Genomic DNA, 19,189 nt, shown 5'->3' on the forward strand with positions numbered 1-19,189 from the left:
GTGTCAGTCGGGAGGAAACAAAGAGGCTTGTCTGCTCTTAAACAGAGTGATGATTGCTACTGTACAATAATATAGCTCTCAGAAGAACGGCCACTGGCAGGGTCTGAAACAGGAAGGCGGTGCTGGGAGCCATGCTTTGACACAGCAGATAGGGGAAGATTAAGTGTTGAAACCAAAGCTGGCAGAAGACGATAAGGAATGGATTTTTTTTTTTTCTCTCCCACAACCTTGTTGCTGTATTTTAAGATATTTAAGTTTGTGTCAACAACAGTGGTGAGGACAAACAGCTAAGCATTAGTCCCTTTTTGTGTAATCGTTGCAACGATTTAGATTCGGGGCATAGACAAGAAAGTAGTGACGGAAATATAAAGGGGTGGAAGACCAACATTGTTGGCCAATCAATGGTGTGAACAACTCTTACAGCAGCTGTACATACTGTACAATAGATACAGATCTCTGGAGGGAGAGGAAGGTGAGAGGTGTAACTGTGAAGTCCTGCAGAGGTTATTCGGAAATGTGATAATGAACGATTGACATGGTGCAAAGATGTCAGGAAGCCGTGACTCCCAGGCAGGCCTGGAATTTCATCCGTTTAGGGGCAAGGCCACTTGGCTTTTGGTGTTGTCCATTTCCTGAGGACACAAAGGCCAAATGCCAGGGAAGCAAATAAATCAATGATTTTAAGTCCACGGAAATAATGAATTTAACTTAAAGGTAAGGTCGGCAATGCTAAGAAAGTAGCAAGAGTAAACTAGATTTAAAAAAATGATCCAACTGAAAAACCCAGTCCAGTGTTGCCAACTGTTTTCCAATGAAAGTAGCTGGCAGCACGAGCTCCAAGTCACTAAATCTAGTGAGAAAGTCACCAAATCGGCAACACTGACAGTCCGTTCATTCAGGCCTCCATCCAAAGCCACTCTCCCAAAATTATCATTATGAATGTAAACAACAAACATGGCTATTGTTAGTACTCACAGCTGTCAAGCCAGCAGCTTGCGGAAGACTCTGCCCGTGCACTCATTACACATCACCAGAGTGTGCAGGCAGGTAGGCTTATTACAGTCCTGCGACAGTCACAGATACCATATTTTTTTTTTCCTTTTTTCTTGTCAGAGCATTTGATTTATTGATTGCTGTCAGGATGTAATGAGAATTTTAACAAATATAACAAAAACAATTATTTGAAGAGCAATACCAACCCTAGCTTTAAGGGTCAAGGACAAAATAATTTATTGGTATTCATGTTTTAGAAACAAAGGAACCGGTTTTGGGAGCCGTGGGACCGGCGGAATTCTTCGTGTCAAAGAATCATCATAAATAGCCTGGGTTTTCCAGCGGTTCATACCTGGCTCAAAATCAAACCCACCACTAATTATGTGTGCGGTGCTCCACTTGATGTTGCCCAATAAGAGTTCAGAATCTCTCTGCACCGGTGTCTAAAAACTGTATTAACAGGAAAGAAAGAGGAGAAAATCAGCAGGAGCAATGTGGGCGGGGCATTAAGGTCACTGTGGCGGTCGTGTCTAGAAGGTAACCCGCAAGTTGGGAAACTCAGATTGCGCAATTTGCAGGGTTCCCTCTAGACACGACCCACTGTAGCTGCAGGGCATATCATTTATTTGAGGGGCAGAAGGCCAAACTGAGGAGGGCACAGCGGCAGCCATGGCTGTCATTGCCCCCTGTGAAATCCCTGCCCTGTTCCCGGGTATATATTTGCAACATCTGGCGATGCAATCAGCGTGATGCAGATGAGAAGATGCTGTTAGGGAGCAAAAAAAATAATTGGGACGGAGTTGATGACATTGTGGGGCTTACGCTGTCATTCAATGGACGCTAACAAAGACAAGACATATTATGCCGAGAGCTGAGGAAACCAGGCTTTGACATGCAACGCGTGGGTGGAAATAGCCTGTTAATGAATAGACAGCAGAGGGGGGAGAAAAAAAGAAGACGGCAGAGGAGATACACGAAGCGTGCTGTGCGATAAAATATGGCTATTGTTAGGCAGGGCTGAGGGAAAAGTGCTGCGATGCAGAAAGAGTGGAAAGTCTTGACAGCTTTCCGGTGGCAGTCTTGACGGCTGAGCAGGGAGATTGGAAGGAAAGTGCAGCAGAGGGCTGCTGTCAGGCCACACCAGAGCTCCGTTTAACAAGGTCCAGAGATGAGCTGCACCACAACACATTGCAGGGGAATGAGAAGAGGGATAGTGGGGGGTGGGAGGGTGGCGGAGGGAGGGCTGAGAACGGCTCATGCATTTTCCAGAGCCTCACTACCTGTCAAACCTGCAAGCCTGGGATTCCTCACATGTGCATGGGAGCAGAGATTGGAAATCCTCAGTAAGGACAGGAGCTGAAGTGGATTCAGAGATTTGGAGGAGTACCTGCCATTATATGCTGCTCGTAGACACACCATCATCTCTACATGAAGGAATGTGTGAGCCCCAATAGATGCGCTTCGTTTTTTACCTCAGCTGTGCCTACAACAGTGTAATGTCAGGAGTGATCATGGTAATCCAGTCCATTTCACTTTATCGTGGCGCTGTGTAGCGAGCTGAACCACGGCAAAGGACAAATAGAAATAATTAATGCGAGCAAATGCGGAATACGCCTTATTTTAAAACATGGATGCCTTCGGGGCAAACACATACAAGGATTTTTACAAGCCTCGCCCTGAGTGCTACCACACCTCATCTTCATGCTGCACTTAGAAAAAAAAATGCTTCAGTCATGGCTACTCTAGCGGGGGGCCTCTAGCCATCTTTCCACCTTGGCCCCGGGCATCAATCTCTTAGCCTGGCATGAAAGCTTATCTCCAAGCGTCAGGCTAAATGTCAACCTCAGGAACGCTGAAACACCATTAGTTATGTCCGCCCTATTAGAGCGAGCTAATTCCACATAAAAGCCACCCACCCAATTTGAAATGAGTCAGCCTTCACGGGACTCTCTTCAGCTGTTTGGGTCCTCATGTCAGCAAAGGCAGCGGGGAGGAGATGTGTCCCCAGATCCAAATAACATCGCTTGTGAAATACTTGCTGAATCACATTTAAGGATTCCCCATTCTGTAGTAATGCACTGAACGTTACACGAAATGTTTTGGGATTTTATCGGTTATGTGATTTGATGGTGGTGTCATTGGCTTAAATTGTGCATATATTGGATATTGCTCATCCGTTTTATCTACATGATAGCTACACCCCCATGCTCTATTTCAGACTGATTTTCAAATTATGTTGTCTGATTGGAATGTACTGTGCTCTTTTAATGGTTTATGCATATTACTTCCTGACCTGAATTCATCCATTTCTACAGATTTCTGAGACTATATTAGAACTTTTAATATTTATATACCCTATTTACTAACCCACTGATGTCTTTTTCTCTTTCTCCGTAGGGGGGCGACTCCTGTTTCTAGTGATGTGGCTGAACCTTGTGCCTCAAACTGTCAGCTGCCCTGCCAAGTGTGTGTGCTACAGCGAGCCCAGGCCCACGGTGGCCTGCCAACAACAAGGACTGTTTTCCATCCCCACTGAGATCCCCGTGCGGAGCCAGCGGATATTCCTCCAGAGCAACAAGCTAACGGTGGTGAGGTCCACCAGCTTCAGCTCTTGCCACAATCTCACCGTTCTCTGGCTCTACTCCAACAACATAAGCTATATCGAGGCCGGGGCCTTTTACGGCTTGGAGAAACTGGAGGAACTGGACATTGGGGACAACAGTAACCTCCGCACCATCAGCCCTACAGCCTTCCGGGGCTTAACTAAGCTGCACACCCTCCACCTGCACAGGTGTGGCCTGTCAGAGCTCCCCGTTGGGGTTTTCCGAGGAATGTTCTCCCTACAGTACCTTTACCTGCAGGACAATTACATTCTATCCCTGCATGACGACACCTTTCTGGACCTTGCCAACCTCACCTATCTCTATCTGCACAATAACAAGATCAAGATAGTAACGGACAACATGCTTCGAGGCTTAATCAATCTGGACCGGCTGCTGCTCCACCAGAACAGGGTTATCTTTGTCCAACCAAGGGCTTTCACTGATCTTGCTAAGCTGAAATCCCTGTTCTTGTTCTTCAACAATCTCACGGTCTTGACGGGAGAGACCATGGACGCGCTGGTGTCTCTCCAGTATTTGCGTTTAAACGGGAACCAGTGGATCTGTGACTGCCGGGCGAGGACCTTGTGGGACTGGTTCAAACGTTTCAAAGGTTCCAGCTCCGAGTTGGAGTGCAATGTCCCCGAGTTCCTGGTAGGAAAGGACCTGAAACGACTGAAAAGTGAAGACTTGGAGGGGTGTGTGGACACGCCTCAAATCCAGACCAATCTCTTCAGCTCCAAGGGACAGTCTGGGAAATTCTCTTCCACCGAGAATCCTCTCGGGGACACCATACCCAGGTGTTGCCTTGGAGATAACGACAAGTCCTCCATCCTGTCTGGCAAGAGCCGCCAAATCACTAACAACCCCCTTAAGGAAAAGGAGAACATGTCTAAGACTAAATATAAGGAGCCAGAACGAACGAAAAACGAGACCCAGAACAAGCAGAATGATGGACCACTGGGAACCTTGTCCAATACCTTGGAGAAGTCTCTGGAAAATCTAAACCCTGACCTTATAGACAATCTGGAATCATCCACAGTGTCAAACAAAAAGAAAAAGAAGTGTTCCAAAAAACCCAAATCGGACGCCCACTGCAAAAATCGGGGTTCTGCTTTGCAAGTACTGCGCTTTCTCTTCATTCCGATGATCTGGATATCTCAAGCCATGTCTTAGGACTCCTGATCTCACTCTGAACACAGGACTCAAGATTGTTGATGCTCATGACAATGATAACAGAAGATGCAGTGACATCTACCGCAGACAGTGACTGAAAAGCGAGGAGTCACGTTGACACAACGTGGGTGAGGACAAACAGCGATGATGAAGACGTTAAGTACATTTAACAAAATGGATGCCTTTACAGAACACTACAGATCTAATGTATATAATGAATTGGTGCCCAAAATTGTTTGTTCTCTATGTACTTAACTGTACTGTGTCTAAGCTACACTTCGGAGACTCCTCCCTTTTTCCCTCTCAAAAGCTTTTACTGCTTAGACAGACCACCGGAAGACGGAAAAAAAAAGAGACGTAAACAAAAAAAACAAATACAGGAAATCAGAGGCAGAGCGCACACAAAGAATGTTGGGTCGGTTTAACGAAGAAACGATCTCCCTCCATTATTTATTCAAAGTGATGCATTTGTTGGGTAATGTTATGTTTTTTATGTTTATAAAAACAAATGTTTTACCTCCCCCCGATTTTAAGTTCTATTTTCATGACAGAAAGGGTTTATGGGTAGCATTTACCAAAAGAATGCTATCAATTTGTTAATGGAGATTGCAATGGAACCATAGATATGCATTTTATTTTACTTGTGTACAAGTATGAATATATTATGAATAAAAGTTCTTATTTCGTACATGTTTTTGATATTGTGTGGTGATTTCCTGTGCGACAGAGCACATGGACTTCTGAAATGTGAGGATTTGCTGCTTTTGTCTTGTATAGTATTGCAAATTCAATGTTTATAGGTTTTGAACTGTTGACAAGAACATTCAAGACATTGGGTTATTGTGAAATTTTACCATTTTATTGACTGAATAATCACAAAAAGAATCACTAGTATAATTGATAACAATAATTATAATCTTTTGTTGCAGTACTTCAAGAAAAAAAGACAATTACTGGACTTCTTGCAGCTCATGAAAATCATTTGTGCTCCATTGCTGGTGCACTAACTGTTTTAATGAGGTAAAGAATAGCTACATTAGAAGGGACTATTCTAAGATTGTGTCAGCAAACCTGCTCTAAATGAGTACCAAAATGCATTTGAATTTGGCAATAACGGCAGCACATATTATGTCTCACTAACCACATTGGGAGCCAATCAACATTTCTCCTCCCAAACAGATGGTGGGCCTACCGTGGTGTGTTCATTGTTTTCAGGATTGTTGGGAGCGTGATGCACTGACTGCTTTGTCAAATCTGGCCTCATCCCAAACCTCAGGCGTCCAGATTTTGTTTGTTTGTTTTCTCCTCGGCCTCTTCAGGACGCTGGCAATCGCAGCGCTCGACACGCTCCAGATTAGACCTGTGTGAGCTCACTTGCAGTGAAATATAGAGCAGAAATGAAGGGAAATCATAAATTACTCTTTTACTGATGCTGAACTTTTCACCTGTACTTCCCAACTGATGTAACCAGCTATTTTTATCTTTGATCTAATATTGGTCAAGGAACCATACTGAAATGAAATTATCAGGCCTCTGTTTGATCTTTATTAGTTGTAGCCTCCGTTCGTGGTAGTGGTACAATCTCCTGAGGCTTTCTGAAAGATCAGACAAATCAATGATTATGCCATAATGTAAAATTCAAAACAAGGTCAACATCCACCCATGAAGAATATTTACAAGTCTTAAGTATGTCGCTGCACGTGCGGCATGATGGTGTTGAATGAAATGCCCCAGGCAGCCTAACAAAATTCAGCATGTGATTAGAGCGAGTTATGTATATTACAAACACTGCCACATTTCATATAATTTTGAGTGAATTATTAAACAGTGTATGTAAATGCTTTGGGAATATTCAAAAAAATTGACTCCTCACATCACAGCCTTGACGTTGAGAGCAGAAGAGACCCTCAAGGCGTCGTATTAAGTATATGCTTTCTTGACATGGAAAATACAATATGAAACGAAAATAATTTAAGCTTTGAAATGTCACTTTGTCGTACATTTCTGCTGGGGTTGCCCGTGGCGGGGTCCATGCTGGCGTGGCCACAGGCCAGGATAATGTCGAGACTTATATTCTGCACCAAATGAAGTCAAGATCTTGTCAACAGCTCTCAATTTATGTCGCACAAAGTGGCAGGATTAGACGGCAGGGTCTCCACAAATCCCTGGAGCTTTCCATTGTCGTCGATTAGCCCTGCAGAGGACTCAAGGGGACCTGAGAAGATATCGATCTCGAGTGGGAATCAACTGGGAAAAATCAACAAGACCCCTCCAACAGAGTCCCACCACCTTCAGCTGATACACGAGCAGCTGCAGGCTGAGAGGATGCAAGTAATTGTATCTGACGCAGTCAAACCTCATGTATATCTGCTCAGGTAATCATCAGAAAAACACTCCTTATCTGAGTCCCATTCAGATGTTAAACCGTTCAAATGACTGCTACTCCTCTTTTCTACAACTACTCTTCTGGTAAAGTTGTGGTAAATGAACAAATAACTTTTTCAGATGAAACCTGCCCTCATGTCACAAATAAGAGGCGAGTAAGTTAAGATTGAGTTACATTTTTTTACTACATAGACATGATTTCCAATTCATCTCCAATGTATTGTATTATACAAATAAAAAAAATAGATCTCTAATATACTGCGGGAAATACCAATTACTGCCTCTTTTCAAAAAGCACCCCTTCATATTTTACATGTATTAAAAATACAAATCTAAGGAAAGTGGTTGATGCAAGGTCATTAATACCTCTTCAGTCTGTTTTTTTATGCAGTTTGCTTTTTAATGTTATTTATTCAGCAGGATTGCTCAAAATTATTCTAAAACGATTGAATTAATATCAATAAAATTTGGTTAGAAAGTTGTAGCATGGGCCAAAAAACATTAGGGGCTCTAGGTCCCAGAACATTTTCCCTGTTTTATTGAATATTTCTGCACTTGAATGATAATAAAAAAAAAATAAATAAATAAATAAATAAATTGTACTGCCTTTAATTTCTATTCTTCCAATAATGCTTACAGACACATATGTTTACCAATATACAGTATTTGGCACAATTGTGTCCACCCTCCCATAGACTGTATATCAAGATGGACGACATGACAGCTCCTCATAAAGTGAAGCCAAAACATCTGGATCGCCCCCTGGTGGCTGGCTGCAGTATAGGTCATAAACCCTGCCCCCTTCCATATTAGCAGATGGAACACGGGCCAAACTAAAAAGTCAAATACATTTTTCTCAAAGATGGTTTCTGTCATTTTAGGTAGTTCTCATCACACTGATATGCGTTTTAAGGGTTCATTTCTGATAAGTTTGGTTTTAGTTAGTTATTTGATGCTATAAAAAGGGGGTGAGACATCATGATTGACAGCTGCGGTTCTCTAATCACTAACTATGGCCGTGCTCGTGATTGGCTTGGGAGGATGTGTGGGCGGGACTTCGATACCGCTATTCCAGCCACCCAATCAGTACTGGGCAGACTCCAAATGACGTCAAAATCTCAAGATAGCAGCTTCTGTATCCGGGATATTTTGGCTTCACTTTTGTACAGTGGGAGGAAGTGGAGACGCGTCGTCCATCTTTAAACAGTATATGCAATCTTTCTTCTTTTTTTTTTTCTGTCAGGTTTTCTGTCTCCAAAGAAACCAGCAAGTGCTGAACCAAATTCTGGTCAGAAAGTAAAGGGTTAAATCACTGCTGCTACCCTCAATGATTCAGCGATGGTGGCCATCACTGTTCATGCTGCCATGCAGTGAACCCTTCTGCTTATTTCAGATCACTGCCGCTGTTTTTCATTCAATATAAATCACTGTTGATGCGGTTGCGAACATAAAACCTCGTCGACTGGAAGGAATCACCACTGTGTTCTGTGATAGAAGTCCTTGTCCTGGATGATTACTTAAAAGGCACTTCTGTGATGAAAATATCATGAAGTGTCTTGACTTCAAGAACACACTTTTAAATTAGCTTGATCATCAGAAACATTTCCATGCTGGCAAACACAAGGCCTGCGGATTTGAGACTTTGAAAAAGAGACTCACGCTGAGAGGAAGCTAGAGTTCCTCCTGGCATTAATAACATTTGGAACATTTGGCAAGATACAAGGATCCGCCCTCACGAGTACATCACATCACATTCACATATTGGAGTATATATTTCCCCTATTCACATTTACATAATTAGATTTCATGGTCTCCCTCAACTTCCCTCTTATTGTATCTTTTTTATTTTCTCAGCAGAATCATGGTTTTCATGCAGCTCTCTGGGGAATTTTCATTTTGATTTATTTCAATTGTCTTTTATATTTTGGCAATATTTTGAAAAATGTGGGTTTGTTAGTAGGAGGTTTGAGAAAAATAGACATGCTTCGTCACTGGTTTCCCACCAGTAAACACTGCCAATATATTGGTTAGGATTCCCACCGAAGCCAGAAGGAGGTATATACTAAATGTCCTTATTTCTGGAACTTCAAAATCGATAAGTGTCTTGCTTCCACACACACACCCACCAACACCATGGGATCATTCCAATTTTCTTCCAGCTGACCGCCCAAGGAGACTAAAAACCCATCAGCCCTGGCCTCTTTACAAGCCCCCAAAGTTGTCTGCGGAGGCTGTGAGGTCTGACAGCAGTGCCACAGCTCCATTTAACAGTGCCTAGAAACAGTATGACCTCAGCCTGCAGGCGCCCGCTGGACGTCAAGAACTTACTCATCAGACGCGGCGCATCAGCTGAAACACACTCCTCAGTCAGAGTGGATTTCTTGCTTTCAGTTTTTTACACCAACAACAGTCTCACCCTCCTTTTGCACTGATGAAGGGGAAATGAAGCTAATTATGGGCACTCCATCTGCAGCGAAGGGTCCGGATGCAACATGGATTAGCATCTTGGAGGGGAGTCAAAATAACTACAGGGTATGGAAGAAAGTCTGGCAAAGGAAAATAATCAGCGTAGCAAAATGATGCATTTAGCCGTTATTCTGCAGCCGACATCCACGTCAACTTCCATCCAAGTCATACTTTCAACATTCACTGATTTGTTATCATTTAATAATATCAGGGATAGGTCTATCTCAAAAATTTTAGTTAAATATCAATGTATCCTCATATCTTCCTCGTTTTTCGTGTGCAACACGTATGAATTTCCGCTCGTTACTTACATAAAGTATTTTCAAAATAAACTTCCGTCTTCACAGGAAACAACTTGGTTAGGTTTAGGGAAAGATTGTGGTTTGGGTTAATGGGTTAAGGTTATATGAATTACAGTGCATTACTTTAGCTACGAACAGTGTATGAGAACAGACTGTTAAATTCAACAGTTATGGGTTTGGATGTTGATCATAAATTAGATAGAAGAACCCGCTGTTTAATCATATCCATCTAACCATTTTAATGCCAGAAAATGGTTTCATTTTAATCGTTGCAGGGCTTTTTTTGTGTTTGTTTTTTTTCAAATGATGGACCTCATGACACAAAAAAGCTCTCCACCAATCTCCAAACAGCTCTAAAAAACTATCAAAAATCCTAAGCTTTTTTAGCAGGGGTGAGGCAGGTGTTACTAACTGGCACTTCGGAAGCAGGCTGAGTAGCACTGACGGACTGAAGAGTCAAGGAGATGTGAACCAGCTCCAGCAGCTGGAAGCGTTTCACTGGAATTTGCTCAGAAACCATGTAGTGCTATACTTCCAGAGTGCACAGCCCGAAATAGCAAATATTAAATGCATAAATAAAACATTATGAAATAATCATATCAATGCAAAGATATCTTTAAAAATTAACCAACACATTATGAAATTATCCAATGAATTATTAACGCTCAGCTCAAATGTTATTTCGTTATTATATTCACTGTGATAAGGGCAGAAAGATAAGTTAACACGAGTGAGCTGATTGCTGCTGATGAGACTGGCTCAAGGGTGAGTGGGGGTGGAGATTGGTCACGACAAACTCATGAAAAAGTGACATGAAATTAACTGTATTCTGTATATATACTGTATCTATAAACATATACAGTATGTGTGAAATGGAGGACGGTGTCCCCTCTAAGGGTCTTGGTTGGCCCAAAGCAAGACCAGCATCAGGCACAGTTCAGTAGCCTAAAGGGAGTATTACAAAAATGGTGATGTAACAGGTGGGCGTGTGAGTGATGATGCAATTAAACAATAATTACAGTAATGTTGACCAACCTGGTCTTCAGCAGCGGACCAGCTTGAGTGCTTTCCAGTGATTCTCCAACCCTGCTTTGCTGCTTTGGTCCAGCTTATTTCATCATTATTGCTATTATTAATATTTGATTGTATTTTTATGTCTTTTTTCCTGCCCCGTACTCACATTCCTCCGTTTCCCTCTCTCTTCTTCACTCGTAAGCACATTAACCACACAAACTGGCAGACCACAACATAGTTGCTGCTGTCCAACACAGGTGGGTATTATTGATGCATATGTATTTATATATTATAGTATTTATCTTTTGATGATGTTTAGTGTGTATGTATATGTATTTTCTATGGAGTTTCTGCATATGATGAGTTTACAAATACATAGATGCATTTTCTATTGATTACGTGTAAATCAACTGGACGGTTATTATCTGGATGGTTGCATGGACAGAATATGATGTTTCTTCTCTTAACTTATAGTGGTTATATATTATGTGTTTGATGCACATATTTCTCCATATGTCTCATTTCATTATTTATTTTTATGCTACATACATGGATGTTGTTATATATTATAGCATTATGTACATTATTTACATACTCTTTTATTGATAGTTTTTATTTCTTCATGCTTATATATAAAAGCAAATGTAACATCCTAATTTTCCTCCAGAGATCAAAGTATTTCTGATTCTGATTTATTTGTTTAAAATTGGCCATTTCAGAGTTCTACCTTTTTCATGACATCTCAACATGTTAATAATGGCCACCATTCATTCCATAATGTAATGTAAACTAGATGGGTTTTATATTTTTGAGCAAGTTTATAATGCTTTATGTATTCTCAGAAGACCGGCCTGGAAAAGACAACACTGAGTGCAGCAGTCAAAGATGTGACAACTCTTTTATCTCTAGATATTAACGTCAAAGATTTAGAGAGGTTAAGCAGACTTTTTTCTTTGCAGGTTACAGGGTCATGTGACTTCACCAGGAGAAAGTGATTTCACTCTTCCTTCCTATTACTCATAGATTTCACGTAGCTCTATTTACCCCTGTAAACAGTCTTCAAAAGGAAGTGAGCTTAAAAGCAGGAAAACAACGAATCCCCGCCCATTTTCTCGACGTCTCTCTCCAGTCACTGAAAATGACCCGCCTTCAACTCCAAATGCAAATTCTAGCAGACGCACCATGTCTCCTCCAGAAAACACCAACCTTTGATCATAAGTAATAAGGCATTTTTTTTTTCCTTCGCTTTAGTGAATGTGACTGAAATATGTGAGTTCGTGGCTCGAGGCGAAAGCTTACATGAGAAAGTTTAGACTGCTCACTGCAGAGGAGTCCCAGACTTCGACAGAGGGGCTAAAAAGTGTTTGCCTTCCGTTCTGCATACTAAACGCTCCGAAGCTATCACGCTCTCTTTCTATCAAATCTCACTCTAATTCGCTCTCTATCTATCTCTGGCTGTTTATTCTGTCCCTCTCTACCTTTCCTCCTCTTGCTCACCTTTCTCCACCGGCACACACACACACACACACACACACACACACACACACACACACACACACATACATACACACGCACACTCATTCTATAATTCATTCTTTGAAAATCTCTTTAATATACATAAAGATCAGCCATTCAAACAAGTGTTTGATGTGTTTTGAGGCTGATGCAACTTTTGTAAACACTGCAATGAAAAATAACCAAGAGGTCAGAAGAGTATAAATATCATCGAGTTAAGTGTTTTAAGCAAACCGAGTCAGCCGTTCAAACTGTATTACAAGTAAAATACTTTGAACAAATTTATCACACAGTGTGACTTCTAAAATTTCTCTTTGAAATTTGAATTCAAATAGCACAAGTTCAACGTTTTGGCTTATTTGCTTTCTGGCGGAGTGTTAGATGATTGATACCATTCTCATGTCTGTCTTAATATGGAGCTTCAAAATATGGGCATAAAAGGGCATTCAGATGATTTTGATCTTTATTTGGAGGGCCAATTTCTTTCATTCGATTAAATGTGTCTGAAGTATCAAAAAAAATGTTTTCAAATATTTGCAATCGAGAAGCTTCATAACGTCAAAATATAAGAAAATGATGGGCATACCCCTTCTATATTATTGAGGAAACTACACTTAATCATTTGGATGGTAAGGAACACTTTTTTAACCTGTTGGCAACACATTCAGCAGAGTCAACATCAGATAGATTAAATGCTGGAAGGACAGACATACAAGAGGAGGATTGGGCACAAAATAAGTCTATTAATAGAAGCTTAAAATGATTTCAGTATAAGTGGCTAATGAGAGTGTACCTAACCTCTGTTAAACTTCATCAGATTTCCCCAAACATTCCTTATATTTGTGTTAAATGCCCGAATGAGAAAGTTACGAGAGTGCCCAAAGACAGATGTTTTGTTAATTTTGTTAATGTTGTTAAATGTTTATCACAGATAATTAAAAGTAACACCCCATTAAGGGCAAAATGATGTGTACTTGGAATATACCCAAAGGACTTCGCAAGAACAATAATGCAAAACAAAAATGATTGACACTGGACTTCTTCAAGCTAGAAGAATAATTGCCATATGTTGGAAAAATGCAGAACCACCATCACGCTGAGTGTGGAGAGGGGAGATGTTGACATGCCTTGGGCTGGAGAGGTTGACGTATGGAGAGGTTGACGTATATGTTGTTAAAAGGAAGAGTTTGTTTTTTGTATATATCTGGAGCTCATTTATGTCCTTCTTGGAAAATGAAACACGTCAACTGAAAAGAAAATGCATTTATAGTATATGAGAGTATAAATTCTGCATTTAATTATTTAACATATATTATATAATGAATTTATTTCATCATTTAATTCATTTTTATTTTATTTCTTATTTAATGAATAATAATAATACGAATAATTATTATTATTATTTTCTCGTTTGTTTTATTTGAAACCTTTATGTGCCTTGTGATATGCCCGTGTGCATGAGTGATCTCAATAAAAACATTCTTAAAAAAAAAAAAAAAGATGAAGATGTAAAACCAATATGTTTACCAGGCACAACAAAAGCTCAGGTGTAAGCCTGTAATAGCTGAATTCCATTTAGCTGCAGGGTCCCGGTATTGAACATGCTGGCTCACTTCCACACCGTCATGGCTTACTGGAACACTTGAATAGAAAGGAGCCATCATCAGTGTTATCACTGTTATCAGTAACAGCTGTTACAATCATGTTTGTCAAAATGTCTGCTGTGACAAAGGCCTGTGGTAGGAAAAGAAGAAAATCCCAGGAGGATGCTTCCAGGTGTCTCCAAATAAATAGAACCTGAGCCACACGACTTCCTCTCCACCATGGAAACCTGAGGGACAGGCTACACAAGCACAAGAGGCAAATTATTATATATTAAATTGTTGTTGTATTGTTTAATTTATCATCATTATCATTATTATTTATGTGCTTAAATATTTGTACACTTCCAGGACCCCTTGAAAATGAGATGGTGCATCTCAAGGCGTTTAAAATAAAATTTTGAAATACAAAAAAAAAAAAAAGTAGTTTTTTTTTTGTGGTTTGTCAACAAGGTTAATTCAAAAGGAAAAAGTAAATTCCTGTTTCGGTCATGATAGTCCACAGCTGTATTGGAGGCGTGTCCATGATCACACCATGAACCAACCACTCAAAATTCTCTCAACCACCAGAAACATACAGCATCCATAAGTAAACATATATTCAAAGTCCCTTTGACATTATTAGACATAACCTAAGAACACAGAACATTTCACAGTTGTAAACAGTCCAAACGTGTCCCAGTTTATTTCCTGTTGCAGTGTATGTGAATGGCATAAACTGACAGGAAGTAAACATGGACCCAAGCTGTTGCCTAGCAAAGCAATTTCATTGAAATGTCCATACAACCTCCTTTGTCCTAGAACTTTAGCATCATCCATCATATATAAAATACACGTCAACAACATTTAACCGTATAACAACAAGCTATGTAGGTCATATCGCTTTTTATAAAAAAGGTTCATTGATTGTATCAGATTCAATTTTATTCACACTGAACTGGTATTGATTGGCTTGTGGACACTTACGTAGTTCTTTTTGCTGCTTGGAGATATTATAGCTGAAACAAACAGTACATGTAATTACAAAAAGCTGACATGAATCTTTTTTCCCCCAATGGTTGTGGTCTGTATAATAGAACATGATTTGCACAGCAGACAACTTCGCACACCTCTATCAAACCACAGAACTTGGACTTTGTGTAATATGAAGTGAGAATATACAGTATGATCTAAGAATTTCACACATTGTGAACCCTTCCCAGTGGAGTATTTCATGCACCATGTGAGTGGTTCACTCACATTATTGAATAAAGGGGGCTCAAATCTTGTAATTCCACCGACCATCACCACTTCCAGTGCTCTCTTGAGCCAACTCCAGAATTGTGACTGTATTGGCTCTCGCCCCCGAGAGCCCACTCTAAAGGTCACATCAGCAGGACCTTCATCCTGATCCTCTTTTAAACGATGAGGATCAGGATTCTATTTTTGCCATTAGTGCTATCATAGCATGAAATGCTGCGAAGGGATAATCTGTGAGCATTTTAGATGGGAGTGGACTGAGAATGAGGCTTCCACCATCCAGGGAAGGTCAAAGTCTATATGGGGCCATCACAGTATTTGCACCACACCAAAAATTATGCAGAATCTGATGGACACAAGGTTGGAAAACATCACAAGATTCATTAGAAGAATTATGGCTAGATTGACATCAACAGCGAGGACCTTCGACTGATGAGGACAGTTCTATCTGTCTCACGTCGAGGCGTTATCTCGGCTTGTTATGTCCATGATAAGTCTGTACGTTATGAAACCATCTGACTTCCCGGCCAGGAAAAGGGGTGAGCTGTATAATTCAGAGGGGGATAATCTCGTGAACCATTTATGTGGGTTGAGCTGCTCATTATTTCTCAATCACACCCGGATTTGGGAATGTAGAGTGGCAATTTGTTCTCAATCCTAATTCAGCCAAATTAATGCTGCACGTATGTTCATACCCAGGCCTGCACCGAGGGACACAGAGTCCCCACCAAAGCTGCAACTGGACGCTGCAGAGCTTTTGCGGTAGATTAGGCCGATATCCAATAGGATTTGGTCCTGTACACCTCGTGAAAGCGCTGCATAAATGGGTCCATCTAATGATCCAACTTAATATGATTAAAAAGAATAAAGCTACCCATATACACATGCTCTCTCTCTCTGGAGGTCCATCCCTCACACACACACACACACACTGCATTACCCAGGGCCATTCACATTACCCAGTAGCGCGCCAGTTTGTGCGGTGATCTGTGCTCATGTGTGGTTATCCTCACAAGGCCAACAGCACAAGCACAGACCCATAATCTGCTCCAAACCAAATGTCCACAATCCGAGAGCAGGACTCACGCCACGCCTACTGAAAAACACCCACCAGCACTCAGAGCGGCTAATCCACTGTGACGTAACCCACGAACACAAACCAACTGGGATGGATGTAAAGTGATAATCTGCAAATTCATGTTCTTATTCATGAATTTATAATTTGTTTCTTTTTTTTTTTTTTTTTCTTACGCAATATCTTCGGTGTCAAATGGTCGTTGTCGGGAGGGTGCATTTATTTGCCGGTGCTGTGATGTGTTTTTCCTTGTATTGCTTTGTTGTTGCTGCTTCGGTTCCTGGAAGAGGTGCTCCTTTCCTCGTCTCCTCAGGAATTAAAGGCTACGCTCAATATAGAAACCTGTGATGGTGCATGTCTCTGCAGCAGTGAGGGTAATTGTATCTTTGCAAAGGAGCCAAAGTTTACATCCCTGAAATCTCCCACTTCCTGTTGACCATATCAGTCCCATACTTTAGAATAATAATGGAGTTTGCAATTTCTACCAAGGAAGATTGATAGCAACATGAAATGGAGCAGCTGGAAGAACAATATGCTGATGAAGATACAAAATCACTTTTGAATTATGATACACATTAATACAACTTGGAGCATTTACGAAGTGGCAGAGATAAGATGTCAATCTTTCAAATGGAGGGTAAGTGATTGAGAGTAACAGACCACCATCACCATGTGGGTGTCCTCTATACACAATAGTGGTGCAATGGCGCAACAAGCCGATGGTTTGGTTTGTATTGTGGTTTTTGGGTCACGGTTTTGGTTTGATTTGCACATTAGGGAGAAGAAAAACAACCATTTCCAGTGTGTTTAACTCCAAAACAAATAAATAAATAGCTTGATTGATAGTAATGAATGATATTTATATATTATATGAAGCGATAACACTGATTTTATACATGAAATACATAGGGCTGTCAAAGTTAACGTGATAACATAAATTCGTTTTAATGCCACTCACATACGTATCCTCATACAATGGTTCATATGATATCTTATGAAAAGTTATTCCTAATTTTTATTTTTCCTACTAATGTCCAGCAACATGTGACGCACTTGTCAATTTTTGCTCCAGTCTTTTCAAAATAAACTTCCGTCTCCACAGGAAACAACTTATTTAAGTTTAGGAAAATTTAGGAAAAATATCTACGGAAGTGGCATAACTTAAGTACAGAAGTTACGTGGCAAATCAACGTTGATTCCTGTTTCACGCGGGATACGAACACCGGTTTCCTGGGAAAAAGTCTGGTGTTTTCCGCTCTTTATACTTTAGTTTCTGGTTCACAATTATGTGGATTACATCCAAATTGATGATATAGTATATTACTTTTCGTAGGTATAGCTACGAATGGTGTATGAGAACAGTCTGCCAGTGTTCCTCCATGTTGTGGTTCTGTCAGGGAAGACATCCACTGCTAAACTGTGGGAATGAAGAACGAATAAATCAGCCCCATCGTTGCTCACGCCTATAACCCACTTCACCCACAGCTAGTCTGCTCCTGATCACTGGATGTTTAAAAAAGCTGCTACAGTGTTCATGAACTGGGTATAGGTTAAATCAGTAGGCGCCATCTCAATTCGGTGGAAGCAAAAAGATAATTTATTTATATGAAAATGTCATGGATTATCTCTTTAAATAGGACTGCAGGATTGGAAAGTGTGAGCCCTTTCATCAGGAGCAGCCACCATCCAAAACCATATGTTACAGGATGAGATATAACCGCAGGACTCAGCCGGCACCGAGTAACATGTTGCATTAATGTACTCTCCCCGGCGGAGCCATCTTCACGGACCGAACATGCTTTTAACTGGGAGAGCTTGGCAAGCCAACATTTCTTGATGTACCTCAGGGGCCTAGGGGGACTGATGTCCAATTCTTTACACTTCCATGGCTCCAATTTTCACTCTCTAATGGAGTGAAACATGCTTCAGTACTAAGGAGTGTTAAAAAAAAAAAGCTTTAGTTCCCCGCAGCACTGCAGGAATGTGGAGTCAAAACAGTAAAAACTTAAATGGATCCATTTTCTTCTGTTGATTCACTATGAATAATTCTATGCATAAATGACAATGTTCCTTTAAAGCCGTTTGACCGCAGCGCTACTTTATTTTTTTTCACTCCTAAATCCCGTTAATGCCGTCATTAATATTTATTTATGCATGTAAACAAACAAAGACCTCTTTCTGTCAAAAGCAGTCAGGACGTGTTGGTAATGTTTGTTTTTTTTCCTACTTTTCCACCAGGATTGGCTCACAATGCCGCTCCTCCACCGCCAATAAACCTGCTGGTGCTTCGCCACGGGGTGAATATGTCCTGCTGTTCGCTCCTGTAAATGTGACTGATTCCTTTTAATCCGCACCATTGTGTTCTCGCTCGTCGTTCAGGTTCTCCTAAATCTCTTCATTCTTGGGTTTAGACAGCGAAGGAGGCAGAAAGAGGAATGGAGAAAGAGAGAAATGGAGGGGAGGGCGGCAGGCGAGGCAGGGAGGGAGCTACTTGTGATGCTGTTTATTGCTGGAGTAACTCCAGCCCAACCTATCTCATTAGTCTGTTTGTGATTAAAAACTACTCTCAAGCTGATATCATTAACCTGCCCACACAACCATACACTCTCAATGGGGCTTTACAAACTAGCAAGAAGAAATGAGCTTGCGCCTTGTGTGCAATCTCTAAATTCACTCACTTTATTCACAGCTGCAACAACACAATCACAAGGAGGGTGTTTTTTTTAGATACAGTGGAAAATAAACAGGCATATATATATATATATATATATATATATATAATTATATATAGGGTTGGTGTGTACACTGAGTATTCTGTGATGA

The 19,189-nt window shown here is 40.8% G+C and overlaps 1 protein-coding gene across 1 annotated transcript in view; it reads left to right on the plus strand.

Moving 5' to 3' along the window:
* Positions 1-5,457, plus strand: part of rtn4r (reticulon 4 receptor) — a 57,103-nt gene extending 51,646 nt beyond the window's left edge. Inside the window, exon 2 of the mRNA XM_074638996.1 lies at positions 3,391-5,457. Within this exon, the coding sequence (XP_074495097.1) occupies positions 3,391-4,769 (1,379 nt within the window). The 3' untranslated portion in view covers positions 4,770-5,457. The remainder of the gene's footprint in view (positions 1-3,390) is intronic.
* The last annotated feature ends 13,732 nt before the right edge of the window (positions 5,458-19,189 follow it).

This window comes from Sebastes fasciatus, chromosome 6 (assembly GCF_043250625.1).
Source record: "Sebastes fasciatus isolate fSebFas1 chromosome 6, fSebFas1.pri, whole genome shotgun sequence".
In the NCBI taxonomy this organism is placed as follows: Eukaryota; Metazoa; Chordata; class Actinopteri; order Perciformes; family Sebastidae; genus Sebastes; species Sebastes fasciatus.